Source organism: Apodemus sylvaticus, chromosome 2 (genome assembly GCF_947179515.1).
Source record: "Apodemus sylvaticus chromosome 2, mApoSyl1.1, whole genome shotgun sequence".
Taxonomy (NCBI): Eukaryota; Metazoa; Chordata; class Mammalia; order Rodentia; family Muridae; genus Apodemus; species Apodemus sylvaticus.
Genome location: NC_067473.1, coordinates 172,549,399 through 172,564,082, shown reverse-complemented (window position 1 = coordinate 172,564,082; position 14,684 = coordinate 172,549,399). Strand labels below are relative to the sequence as shown.

At 47.7% G+C, this 14,684-nt stretch overlaps 1 protein-coding gene across 5 annotated transcripts in view; it reads right to left on the bottom strand.

Moving 5' to 3' along the window:
- Positions 1 to 461: 461 nt before the first annotated feature.
- Positions 462 to 14,684, bottom strand: part of Apold1 (apolipoprotein L domain containing 1) — a 53,020-nt gene continuing 38,797 nt past the window's right edge. For 2 of the 5 annotated variants that reach the window (XM_052175127.1, XM_052175126.1), the window contains 2 exons: positions 8,060 to 8,920; positions 462 to 2,994 (listed from right to left, as the gene is read on the bottom strand). In XM_052175127.1, the coding sequence (XP_052031087.1) occupies positions 2,251 to 2,991 (741 nt within the window). In that variant the 5' untranslated portion in view covers positions 2,992 to 2,994; positions 8,060 to 8,920 and the 3' untranslated portion in view covers positions 462 to 2,250. Of the gene's footprint in view, positions 2,995 to 4,510; positions 4,927 to 8,059; positions 8,921 to 10,148; positions 10,274 to 14,684 lie in introns of those variants that run through there. The other 3 variants (XM_052175128.1, XM_052175130.1, XM_052175129.1) reach the window with 3 other exon arrangements.

Sequence of the window (14,684 nt, the reverse complement as noted above, 5' to 3'; positions counted from 1 at the left end):
ACATCTAGCTATGGATGGAAAGTAGACACTCTCAGATATGCACAAAGCAGACCACTGATGGAACCCTCAAAAGTTTAGCAATTTGCTACACTCAAAACGTTCCCACTTTGGTTTATATGGAACAGCTCGGTATTGGAGGATGACCCAAGATGAGGCATCAGTGCATGATGACGTCAGGGACTGGCTTTAGCCGGATAATAGAAGGAGAGCACAGGTGACTCCAGCACCCTCACAAGGCAGTCTAGAAATGGCACCAGTTGAAAAGAGAAAACAAAACAACAACAAAGAAAAAAAACAAGCTGGGCATGGTGCACACTCCTTTAACCCCAGCACTCAGGAGGCAGAGGCAGGCAGATCTCTGTGAGTTCAAGGGCAGCCTGATCTACAGAGTGAGTTCCAGGATAGCCATGGCTACCTAGAGAAAGACACAGTGTCAAAGAAAGAAGACAGCCACATCAATGTCAAATTCAATCAGGATATATCCCAATTACACTTTATAGGAAACAGAAACAAATACAGGAATGGCAGCCCCTCCCCCTCATGCCAACATTACACGTCCTCAGACACACGGCCATCATTGGGAAGCCCAGGGGCTGTGCAAGTGTATATAACATTAAATAATTTAAATATACAGTCAAGGTCCCATAGACTTTCCAACCTTTTTTAAAGGATAATTTAGGAAGACATTGAATAAATTAGAAGTACTTTCTTAAACATAGATAACAAGTTTCTTATAGCCCCAAAGTCAAAATTGACAGATCTCTACCATAACACAATTTTATAAAAACAGAATTTCATAGGACATCCGTTTTCCGAGGCCTAAATGCTTCCTTTACGTGTCTCTATTCCTTGACCCCTGAATTAAATAGGTTTTCTTTTTCAAGTCAAGTGTTTTCTGGCAAAGTACCTTCAGGACACATAGGCTTAATCATTCATATAGTCCACAATACAAGACTCCATTTACTAGTTTAAAAATCAACTTAGTCTCTCTCTTCGGGATTCCCCCATCTTACTTACAAGGATCGTGCAAAACACTAGAGCGTCCTCTCTGGGGGAAAAAGACTCTAGAAATCCAAACCTGACCTCTTGGAAGAGCCTGAAGAAACTCTCTTCCTGTTCAGACACTTACTATTCTTATTATTTTCTAAATGTGATGGTTAAATAAAACCAAATGTAAATAATATGCAGAAATTAAATAACTAATTTTAAATAAATACAGATATGTTGTCTAGAATTCTCAGAGAATAAAGAGGGGTTTTTTTTGTTTGGTTTTGCTGGTAAGTTCACATTACTTCTGTACCAGTCTCTACAAGGAATGGGCAATACTGCCCTCTAAAGAGTCTGTGGTGTTCTGGCTCCTAGTTTATAGGGGTCAGAGTGCTTTACAAGCGCACAGCATAGTCCTTTGGCTTCTGGGCCAGTCTCTCCTGGACTTTCTGAGAGTGACTCTGAAGGCCCCAAGACCCAGGAGGGTCTTTGTACAACTGAAGGTAGTAAGAAGTTACGTGCTTTTTGTTTTGGTTTTTGAGACCAGAGTTTCATAATCCTAAGTGACCTTGAGTTTACTATGTAGCCAAGAATGATCCTGCACTACTGGTCCCCCTGTCTCCATCTCCAGGAGCTGGCCTTTAACAGGCATGCCCCTCCGCACCTGGCTGGAGCTGAACATTTGCCGCTGTAGTTTTCAAATGTTTACAGGGCATCAGAATCAGCCAGAGGTCGGTCTCATATTTTCAGTCTCTGATTTCAGAAATCTGGGACCGAGCCCAGCAGTTGATGGTAGGGGACAGAGCCTGTGATCAATCGGGACTCCTCAGTCATTTACAATTGTCAGGGACTTCATCTCGCCCCTCCCCCAGCTTCTTTACGGAAGTGAAGAGGGTGAGTGTGTTGGGATTAAAGTGACTCTTCCGGCGTCTTTCCCCTCTCAGGGTACCTAGAATGTGAAGCCATGCTGGAAAGGTCTATGCAATAGCCAGGCTTGGTCTGGGAGTGAATAAACTGGCTGGGGTGGGAATAGCAGAGCAGGTCAGCTCCGCGGCCCAGTCTGGGTCTACAATCCCTACAAAGACAAAAAGGATCACATACTCAATTGGGATTACACAAGCGAAACGTCCTTCATACACACAAGGAGTTAAGGACTGATGCCCAGCAAGAAGAGATTGTATCATCCCTTTTGCTCTCCACCCATGTAGCATTCCTCTGTGGATGCTACGAATCTAGAACATTCCAAATGGGTAGAGGATGCTCTTAGAAAAAGAACGCAGCGTCCAGCTCAGCGGAGATCCCGAGGTTGTGGCCACGGCCGGCCTTGGTGCAGAGCTGGACCCGGGACTCCAGCTGCTCACTAAGTTCATCCAGGGCGTCAGTGCAGGACTCCAGGCTCTCAGACAGTTTCTGAATCTTGGCCTTCAGCACGGCCTGGCTAACTTTGGTGGCCCCCTCGGCGCGCCTGGGGATAAGGAAGCCCCGTGAACCGAAGAAGACGATGAAGTAGACAGAGTTGTAAAGAGCCATGGAGGCGTCCCTCCCGCTCTGCAGCAGCTGGCGGTCCCCGCGCCCCTGCCACCGACAGAAGAACTCCAGGCAGCTCAGCAGCTCGCGCATCTGGTCCTGGCAGGTGGCGGCGATCTCCTGCACCCTCCGCACCTCCCGGGAATTGCAGAAGATCAGGGAGAGGTCGGACGTGATGGTGACTGCCCCTCCGGCGGTGGCCACCCCTAAGCCCACGGCCGACGCCACCAGGGAGGCTCCCAGGGTGACCGGGCTGAGGGACAACCCCACGACGGCAGCCAAGGCGCCCGCGGCGCTCAGCGAGCTACCCGCCACGTTGGCCGCCAGGGAGCGCCTGCGTAGACGCTCCAGCCTCCGGGCCACTTCGCGCAGGCGCAGCACTTGGCTGTGCAGCCGGCCGCGGCGGTCCAGCAGCAGTCCTTGGAAGCGCCGCAGCGCATCGGCGCCCTGCGGCTCCCAGGCCGCCCGCTTCTCCATGCCCTGCGAAGAACACAGACGCGCAGTTAGCCCGAGTCTCCGCACCCGTTGCTGTCCTAGGCTAGAGCTGGCCGATGCACAAGAGAGAGTCCCCAAATAAGTAATAGACCTTGCGCTGGGGATGTTGCCTTAATAGATTACTTGCGTTGCATTCAGCCCCCAGATTCAATCCGCAAGGCTGCCAAAATGAATACACTAATATATAAACCACTCAGGACTGGGAACAGGGACGTAGGTTACCACCACTGGGTATGTGTCAAGTTTTCAAATGCTGGCTCTGGAGTCTGGGACAAGTCACAGAAGTTCTCAGAGCCCGTTAACCTTTCATTCAGAGATCACGCTGTCTTCTGCTTTTCTCCCAGGGAACAGAATCTATGGACATCATCCATAGATTTAAATAAAGACTTAAACGGGAAGGTGGAGATTATTAGAAAGCTACTCCAAGTAAGTGCTCTGTTTTTAGAATGGCCCTAGGGCTGATGATGTAGTTCAGTGGTTACACCCTAGTCCCTTCCCCAACCCATGGCCAATGAGGACCAATAAAAAGAAGAGAACACCTTAAAAAGTGGCAAACCCTGCATGTAATGAAAGATTTTCTTTATGTGGAGACTTGTGTCCTAGAGACTCAAGGTGCTTGTTTCTCTCTCTCTCTCTCTCTCTCTCTCTCTCTCTCTCTCTCTCTCTCTCTCTCCACATACACACACACACAATTCTCTCTCATTCTCTCTCCCTCTTCCCCTCTCCACCCATCTCCCTCTGTCTCTCCCTCTCTCAATGTCCCCGTCCCTCTCTCTAATCCTAGCACATAGGAGGCTGAGGCAGAAATAGTGAGAGATCATGGCCAACCTTGTCTGAATACTGAGTTCTAGGCCTTCCAAAGCTACATAACAAGAACTTGTCTTGAGGCAAAAAGGGGAAGGGGTAGGGTAGAGCGCTAGCAACTGGCTGGAGGCGTCCGTGGATCCAGTTGTACTGAAGTCGATAAAAGGTGATAAGGGAGAAAACTGAGCGGACCAGACTCATCTGTAAAAGGCCATCTGTCCTGGCAACCAGAGAGCCCCGTTGTCAAACACAGTCAGAACTTCTTAAAGGCGTCAAATAAGTCACAGAAAGAACTTCTCAAACCTGAATGAGCAGGGCAGAGGTTATTAACTTTCTGACTCTCTCCATTTGTTTTTGTTGCTTTTAAACAACAGGCTCTTACATAGTCCACGTTGGCCTCAAACCCCATTCTCCAGCCTCCACCTGGAGCTCTAGAATTCCAGGCTTGCATCAGCATGCGCAGCCAGAGCTCACCGACATCAGCTAAGATGCTTCCCAGCGCCCTGTGTAGAATACTGGTCTCCTGACTATAGGTCCTACTGTTCCTCATTGGCCTTCATGATCTATCTGATCAGTAAGAAGTTTTCAGGTAACAAGAACAGATGAGAAAAAGTTACTCCAAATACACACTGCCTCAAGGGTTGACCCTGATGTCACCGATCCTGTTACAGCCGCTTCCCTCGGACTCCCCACTTACCCTTCACTCTGGCCTCCAGCAAAAAAAGTGGGAGACTGTTTCTGGATGAACATGCTTTATAGTTCCCAGGAGCCAATGACCGCTCTGGGAAAGCCTTGTCTCATTCTGAGAAGCTGCTGTTTCCTGCCCTGACCCCTGCTGCCTTCGGCCAGGATATGACATGTTGGAAAAAGAGACGCTGGCAAAGCACGTCCCGTATTTAGGAAATGAACATTGTGTGTTCGCTTTCCCCTCCAAACGCAGGAAGAGAGCCACAGGCTCTTCCCCAACTTGAAACAAGTGCTGTCATCTCCCACTGGGGATACCCTGCCTTTCCTCTCCTGAGAATAGCTACTGACGCCATCGGGGGAGGCTTTCCCACATGCCCCAGGCTGCTCAATTATAGTGTTCCTTTGAGAAGACTCCATCAGAGAATCATTTTTAAAAAGAAATAGGAGGGACCGGAAAACTCAATTATGATCGACACAGCCCCTCATGGTCCATTTCAAAGAGCTTTGTGGGTATGTGAGTAGCTGAAACCGGTGGGCCATTAAGGGAGAGCAGCCAGCACCAAGGAGCGGCTAAGATGCAAGGCCACGCCCACAGGAAGTGCTGCGTGCAGTTTAGGGCATCTCCAGCTGTGGAGAAGACACAGGAGGTCTCAGAAAGGGCACACTGCGGGGCCAAATGCGTCAGAAAAGCACTGGGGTCAAGCTGCACACCGAGCTAATTATACACTTTCCATGGCAGCAGGGTGATGATGGCTTCCGGGGTTTTCACTTGAAACATGGGCTGTAGCTTACATTGTGGTTAAATAAGTAGATTCTATCTAGAGGTTCCTCAGCAGGGTCTGAAGAACAGTTATCTATTACAAAGAGTGCGGGCAGGGAAATGAGTGCAGCCTCTCTCTGTGCCTTTACCCAGTCCAGATCGCGAAGCACCACCATAGCTATGCCTAGAGCAGTAGAGGGGAAGGGGGCTTAGCTGGAGCTTAGCCGGGATCACATTAAAGGGCCGCAAATACAAGATCCTTCGTCTGACTCTGTCGACAAGGGCCAAACTGGTTTTCACGTAAATGATTCCTGTCTCCAGCTAGAGATGTGAACCAGCATGCAGGAGCAGGTCCTGGGTTCTGGTACCAGCACCCAAAAGGCCATCATGGTGGCCCACACCTGTAATTCCAGCACAGGAAGTAAAAGCTTGAGAGTTAGACATTCAAGGTCATCCTCGGATTCATAACTAGTTGGAATCCAGCCTGAGCTACAGGAGACTCGGTTTCCAAAACAAAAATCCCCCTTATTCATCCAGAGTCTTTTGGCGTTTCTGTGAAGTGGGTCTCACTATGGGGTCCTGCCTAGCCTAGAACTTATTAAGTAGACCTGGCTGGCATTGAACCTGCCTCTTACCTCTGCCTCATTTGGAAAGTCTCAACATCTCTATCATTGTAGAACACAATCAAGCCCCTCACTTTCGTATCAACAACCTGTCTTTATCAGAGCAATGCATACTCTGCGGCTCTTGAACTTGATCAGTCAGAATTTAGTCCAACTGTTCTGGTTATAGCTCCTACAGAATAACCATAACGGAGTAGAATGGCCACAGTGTGTTCTTGGCTTTTTGAGATAAGAGGAAGAATGGCTGGGCATGGTGGCACAGGCCTGTCATCCCGACACCAGGAAAGACGAGCGTCGTAGTTTGCTCAAAGCTCAAGGTCAACCCAAGCTATAGAGTGAAACGTGGAAGCACTGAGTCCCATGCCCAGGACCTACATTAAACATTGCCGAGTGTGGTGTCAATGGTCGGCAGCCTAACCTGCATCACAAGCTCCATCTACTGCAACAACGACAACAACAACAAAGGCAGCCAGCCCATGAGGCACAACACTCAAAGCCATTTTCTTACCCCCACATACATGTACACGTACACACACACACCACACCACACCACACCACACACACACAAAGGGGTCAGGGGGCTTATTTTCCTCGTAGCTTTGAGGCTCTAGCTCATGACCTATTAGCTCCATTGCTTTGTGCATCAGGCCAGAGGTGTGGAGCGAACTGCTCATACCCTAGGAAAACAAAACACAGAGGAAGAAGAGGGAATTGGGTTTTATATGACAACCACCTTCAAGGGCATGCCACCAAACACCTAAGACAAAACATAGCCTGTTCATTAGGACCAACCCCTAAAACTTCCACCCCTTGGGACAGTGTCATGCTGGAGACCAAGCTTTTAACTCATGGGCTTTTAGGGACCACGTGCAAACTGCAGAAAGTCAGAATGAGCTATACAATGAAGCCCAAGCTAGCCTGGGCTACACAGAGCTGCAGGCCAGCCTTAGGTTACAATGTGAGACCCTACCTCAAAGAATCAAGAAGAGGGGTAGGGGGTAGGGAGAGGTGGAAGAATAAGAGATTCTAAAATCCTTAGGCATGTCTTTAATCCGAGCACTCAGGAGGCAGAAGCAAGTGGATGTCTGTGAGTCTGTGCCACATATCAAGTTCTAGGTCAGCCATGACTACACAAAGAGACACTACAACTACCATCACCACCACCACCATCTGTTTCTCTCTGTCTCTCTCTCTCTCTCCCTCTCTCTCTCTCTCTCTCTCTCTCTCTCTCTCACACACACACACACACACACTTTGCCCATACACATAAATGCATCCTGCTATTTAGTTTTCTGTCAACTTGACACAAGACAGTTTCAGCTGGGCAGAGGGACCTTCAACTGAGAAAACGCCTCCATTAGATCGCCCCGTAGGTTAACCTATGGGAACATTTTCTTGTTTAGTGATTAATATAGATGGTCCCAGCACACTGTTAGTGGGTGCCCTTCCTGCACAGGTACCTGGTCCTGGAATGTGTGAGAAAGAGAACTGGCAAATGGGGAAAGCCAGACCAGTAACCCTCGGTCCTCTGTGGCCGTTCCATCAGTTCCTGCCCTGACATTCCTGGGTAGCAGGGTACAAGATGACATGAACTCTCTCCTCCTCAAGCTGCTTTTGGGAATGGTGCTTCATTCCAGCGATAGAAACCCTGAGTAAGACACTCACACACACATGAGCGCACACACAAAATACAGGGCTGGAACACATCTGTAGTTGTGCATTCAGGAGGCAGAGGCAGGAGAATATCAAATTTGAAACCATTCTGTTTCATAGATTTGGTGGGGTGGGGTGGGGGTGAGGAAGAGAAGAAATGTTGCTATATTCTTAACAATGTTAGTGAGAACTTGACACTAAGTATCTCTTTGGAATATTCTGCCTGGTGGTAACAGAGAGTACTTAATCTGAAGACTTAAAACTGTTTTGAGGAGGGGGAGGGGCTGTGCATGGGAGCTCAATACCCTTAGGATGCAGAAGAGGGTGTCAGATCCCCCTGGAACTGAACACAGAGGCTGTTCTGAGCTGCCTAGGTGGATGCCACAGACCACATCCAGGCCCCCTGCAAGCGCAGTACATGCTCGTAACCACTCAGCCATCCCTGAAAACTGTCTGTGGTGTTTTTGTCTTGTTTTCTGAGATGAGGACCCACTGTGTGGCCCCAGAGGTGGCCCCTGCCTACCTCTGCTTCCACTGAGTCCGAAGATGTGAGCCACCGTGGCCAATCTTTGCTTTGTTTTCTGAGAGTAGATCTTAAACAACTCAGGCCAGCTTCAAACTCATTGTGTAGCAGAGGATAACCTTGAAATCCTGATCCTCCTGCCTCCACCTCTTAAGTGCTTGGATTACACGTGTGTGCCACCACATCAGCTTCTGGGGAATAAGGCAGCTGGGAGGAGAGATCTCAGCTATTACTGTCATAAAGGGATGGAATCCTTCAGGCTCCAAAACACACAGACAACTCTGAGCTGCAGTCGTTTCCATTTTTTTTTTCCAGATTGGCTTCTGATCTTTATTACTGTGCACACACATCCTTAAACGCCAATCTGTGTTCTTCTTTCCACTTAGCATCCCTGCCAGTACATAGCTCTCCATGTTGACAGTTCTCACCTCTGTCATTTTTAATAGCTATATAATAATCCCATTGTTTGCTCAGTCACTTCCCCGTTAGCACCTTGGACTGCTTCCAGTTTTTCACTGTTATAACTACAGTTGCCAGGACATCTGTGTACATTTTCCTCTTTGGATCTCACTCGTCTGGGGAAGTATTCACAAACAGGGAAGCAGTAAGTGAGGGGGCGTGAATGCCTGTCACATGTTACTGTATTTCTGTTCAAAAGAACCAATCACTTTGTGATCTGCCTTGTAAGACTAACAGACAGAGGCTTTGGCACAGCTCGGCAGTTTTCTTTGGTTGATGTTTGATTCGGTTTCTTTCAGCTCCACTACTGTGGATAGAGCACCTTCCGGAGGCCAGACATCATTCTTGGTTCCAGGTCTGAGATGATGTGAGATATGACCCCTGACCTCAGCAGATGATAATCTGTTGAAAGAGAAAGGCAAAGAGCAGATCATTCCAATTTGGCATGGAATGTACCAGAGATGTGTGCAGGACCCAAAGAAAAATGGAGAAAGTGCGCACCTCGGAAGTGCTGGGAAGATGATCTAGCAGCACTGGTACAGAGCTGAATCTGAATCTGAACAAAAAGTGTGGGCAGAGGAGGACCAGTGGCACAGGGGAGAATCCAGGATGCTTCAGGCGGTTAAATCCTGCTAAGCACAGAGGGAGTGCTAGGAGTGTAAATGGAAAGAGGCTGGCGGCCTCTACCAAGCTGTGGTGACTGACAAGTGCCTTTGTGGGGTTCACAGCCACCAACGGTGATTCAGCTGTGGCCTTGAGTTGGCTTTTCCATCTCTGTCAGCTGTGTGGAGGGTGACTTTCTTAATTAAGCACATAGCTAAAAGCCAGGAGATAAGTTAGAAGCATATTGGAGCAGCTGGGAGAGATTATCAGGATTGGATAGTGTTGATAGGATGGGCAGAAGGGATAAAGTGCCACCTGTGCTTCAGGTCAGGTTTGGTGGCGCACACTTGTCATCCAGGACTTGAGAGGTGGGGGCAGATAGAACAGAGCACAAAGTCTTCCTCAAGACACATGCCACACACCCACACCATACCCACACACAAGACGCACGCACAATACATACACAACACACATAGACACGCACATATACACACATACAACACACATGACATATACACATATGTGGGGCAGTGGACCATGCCAGGAAACTTGATAAGGTTGGGTAGGTTTGGAAACGCCAGCACCCACCTGAGGCGGGTAGGAGTTTCCCTCCTCCTGACCTGATTCTGGCCTAAAAAACCGTGACCACAGCTCCCCACATAAAGAACTAATGGTCACAGGAGCACAGAAACACAGAGGTCTCCATGCTAATGAGGAGTCTAGATTGGTCCTGAGGGTTTAGCCAATAAGCTTCCCTTCCTTCAAAAGGTATTTGACCTCTGGTCCACCGTGAAGAAGTTGTATACACCCCCTTTCCACAACGAACAGTGGATAAACAGAATGGTCAAGCATGGACTGTCTCTCTCATCAAGAACGGCTGCTATGGGGAGCATAGAGGAAGCCTTCATCTACAGAGCCACCCTAAGCTAAGCCGGAGGAACTCCCCCTGCCCCAGCCAGGCTCATCCTCACAGGCCCGCCCCTTGCCGACTCCGACTCCTCCTCCTTCCCCTCCCTCTTCCCCTCACCAGTTTTCCAGCTTCTGGATGTCCAGCAGTCAGGGAATCCCAGTTTCGGCCTTTGGCATTTCTCACTCGGGCCGAGGCCCCCCCCCACCCCAGAGTGATGCATCAGCTTCCGGCAGGCCCATCACCTGCGGGAGGTATAGGGTAAAATGCAGACTAGCATTCTGCATTTTGTCTGCCCAACTGAGTTCCCACACCCCTGCAGTGAGGCAGAATGCAGAACCACACATACTCACACACATCTAGACAACACACACATACACCACACACACATATACACACATACAACATACACACCAACACATTACACACATGCAAAAATACAACACACACACCTACACACCACATACATAGGTACCCATACTCACGTACAACAGACAACATACACACACACACACACACACACACACATATATATATATATATATATACATACAACACACACAGATATACACACTCACAAGCACCCGCACACACAGAATACTCTCATACAACACCTATACAACTCATACATACACACACACAGTACACACACATAGACACACATATTCACACACATATGCACACACACAACACATGCATACAACATACTAAGTCACCAAAACATATACATACATTCATATATACACACACATACCACACGTACATATAATATACACACTACACACACATTAACACATAGAACACACACAAATATACCACACATACACACACACACAAGCACACACACCTACACACCACACACAAACACATTCACATAGACATACAACACACACATAACAAACACACGTATACAAATATACTTCCGAAGCAAAATTGACTAATTGGGACTGGGGGTGTAACTCAGTAGAGTGCTTGTCCAGCATGCATGAAGGGCAGATTCTACCTGCAGCACAGAACATACTGGCCATGATACATGCCTGCAACCCTGGCAATGGGGAGGTGGAGGAAGAAGGATCAGCATTTTAAGGTCATCTCTGGTTATACAGTGAATGTGAGGACAGCCTGGGGTGCATGAGAGCCTGTCCCCTTGCCTTATTTTTAGTTAATTTAGTTCTTATTTTTAGCTAATCTCACTTAAGTCATACTTAGAGCTTATGTTCAGATGTGGTATCCATCTACTTACATTGTATTGGTCACACATCTAGACATGTAGTCAATAAAACATGAAAGGTACAGGAAGCATCTTCCTCCCATGGGGAGAGGTAAACAAGAGAAGCTCCTCTGCAGAGTGCCTGCCTGGCAGGCAGTTCCAAAATGAGCACAGCACCACCATCTGCCTTTAACCCCAGCACTTGGGAGGCAGAGGCAGGCAGATTTCTGAATTTGAGGCCAGCCTGGTCTACAGAGTGAGTTCCAGGACAGCCAGGGCTACACCGAGAAAGCCTGTCTTGAAAAAAACAAGTCCAAAAAAAAAAAAAAAAAGATTGATAAAATAGTGTGTGTGTGTGTGTGTGTGTGTGTGTGTGCAGGTTCCTGTGGAGTCCAGAAGAGGCTTTGCTCTTAACTGTGAAGCCATCTGTCCACCCCCAAGTTATGGTTTTTGTTGGTTTTGTTTTGTCTCATATGGTTCAGGTTGGTCTTGAACTGAGAATATAGCCAAGAGATACCACCAACACTTCATTTCATCCAATGCTGATGATCAAATCCAGGACCTGAATCCTGGGATTCTAGGCATGGACGACCACACCTGCACAACAACCTGTTTCAAATTCTATGCTGTAGAATTTGACTTAGGGTCGGTGGTATACAGCTGTAATTCCAGCACTCAGGAGGCTTCAACAGGAGAATAGCCAGGACAATAGTTGAGGGCAAGCATAGGCTATGGGGTCAACCCCAAAGAGCACAAAGCAAACCAAACGTGGCAGGATAGTTGTAAAGCAAGAGTGCACCATCATTATGGTGTGACAGTGTGTGTACATGTGTGCATCTTATTGTTTCTTTTGGGTAAACCTGAGCCCCACCCCCACCCCCACCAGGGCAATTCAACTGCCCCAGGCTCCTTAATATAATCAAGAGATGCCATTTAAGTGTACCTCCCTTCTTCCTCCTCCCCAGGAGTGCACACCTGCACAGAACACCTGGGATCCTGCCAGGGAAACACACACTTTATCACGAGTAGACAAGCATGCCCCATGGGCTGAGCTGCAGCCTATGAAGTTTGCCACGCCCCTTTTCCTGAGGTGCCAGAAAGACTGCAGCTCCAGGGACAGCCCTCCTCTGCCCATAAAGAGCCTCGTATCTCCTGGGACACAAGGAAACAATTAATTTTGCCTCCTGGCTTCCCAGGCTTAGTAATTATCTTGCAAGTTACACACAATAGTCACTGCTCCCGTTATATAACACCTGCTTGTCTTACACCTACAGAGGCATAATAGATCTTAAGCTTCCCCTGGACTACTAGACCCTTTAAATAGTTTCATTTATTGCATGTCTCCTAGGGGCAAGATAACATTGGATACTGGTTTCCTAGGGTAACTTTGTTAAACCTATTATTTTGTAGACAGGGTCTCAGTTTGTGGACCTTTTTCTTTAATACAAGAATTCATTTGCTTTTCTTAGGTGTTTGTGTAGGAGGAATTTTGGGTTGGTTGATTTTTCAGTCTATGTATTTTATTTCTTGAGAGAGGGTCTCTGGTAGCCCAGATTGGCCCCAGACTGGCCTCAGATGAAGAAGACCTTCAACTCCTGACCCTGCTGCCTCTACCTTTCACATGTTTATAAAGTGCAGGGTGGAGCACAGAGCCATATGTCTGCCAGGCAAACACTCTGCTGTAGCTGGTCTTTGCTGCTTTGTGGGTTTTTCTTTTTCCTACCGTTTATCCCCTTGGTCTCACCCCTCTAGACACTAGCTAGAAGAAAAAGAAGGATAGAGGGGTGAGGGGAATTAGGAAAATCCCTGAATCAAATTTCTTTCCTTTTGTTTCTTTTTTGACTGTGGCTACTAGCAAACCACAACTGAGCTCCCTAAATGACCCATGGGGCTCTAGCCCCACTTGTATACCCTCTGTAAAGTTCCAAGAATTCCCAATCTCACACAATCGCAGAAACTATCTACAGCGGGCAAAACCACGCCTCTGCTAGAGCACAAGGCAAATCATAGTCAGCTGCTGTGGACTGTCCGAAGCAGACCCACACCTCTACACCTGTTTTTAAAAAACAAGAGCTCACCAAAAAGAAGAAGGAGGAGGAGGAGGAGGAGGAGGAGGAGGAGGAGGAGGAGGAGGAGGAGGAGGAAGAAGAAGAAGAAGAAGAAGAAGAAGAAGAAGAAGAAGAAGAAGAAGAAGAAGAAGAAGAAGAAGAAGAAGGGTGGTGGTGGCGCACGCCTGTATTCCCAGCACTCTGGGAGGCAGGCGGATTTCTGAGTTTGAGGCCAGCCAGGTCTACAGAGTGAGTTCCAGGACAGCCAGAGCTATACAGAGAAACCCTGTCTCGAAAAAAACCAAATCCAAAAAAAAAAAAAAAAAAAACCTAAATAAAGAAATAAATAAATAAAACAAGAGCACATTCCTATAATATTTTTCGACCAACTAAACTGCATCCACAGTCCTATCTGTTTTGTTTGTTTGACTTTTTTAATGACTCCTGTAACCTGGCTGGTCTGGAACTTGCTATGTAGCCAAGAATGACCCTGAACTCTTGGTTCTCCTGCCTCCTGGGTGTATAGTAGAATACCATGGTCCTAAAATGTTCTTTGCCCATCTGAGTGTGTGTGGGGGTGGTATTTGGGTCACCTGCAGCTAAGGTTAGTGGCAGTTGTGAGACACCCAACATGGGCCCTGGGAACTGAACCCAGGTTCTCTGTAAGAGCAGCAAGGCTCTTAACTACTGATCTCTCCAAGCCCTTTTCCCCTGCTCTTTTGAAACAGGACCTCTCATAAATCCCAGGCTATACTCAAACTCACTAAGTAGTGGAGGGTGGCCTTGAACTTCAGATGCTCCTGTCTCCACCTCTCAAGTGCTGGAACCACAGATATGAACCACCACATCCTGTTCATGCACAGCTGGGTAGCAAGCCCTGGGCTTCATGCATGCTAGGATTAGCACTCTGCTAAGTCAACTTCATTCCCAGCCCTCTGTCCCATTCCCAGTTCCTTTGCTCCAGAAAAATAGCATCCTTAGCATGGGGAGGGGCGCTGCTGCCACTTAAACATGTGGACCAATCCCCAGAGGGAGGTGGAAAGACACCATCACTGTGACACCTGCTGTTTTCGATCTGGTCCTGCCCTCCTACACTTTTGCCCTGTGCTACACTTCAGATTTCTATTCTGTGTTGAACATACTTCCTTTTTCTCGCATAGAAAGACCACATTGTGGTAAAAAACAAACAAACAAACCATAACCATAAAATTGAAGGTGGGGTTGAAAAAAATAACAAAAATGTCAGAAATAGAGTTTTCCTCTGCTGTTTCCTTTTAGAGCCAATGGTGGGTTGACAGTCTTCAATGTGTTTCTTATAAGATGTCTCTGATTACTTTAATCCTGTTCCCTCTCCATCTGTCGAGTGTTTCGTGTGTTACCCAGGCTGGCATTTAACTA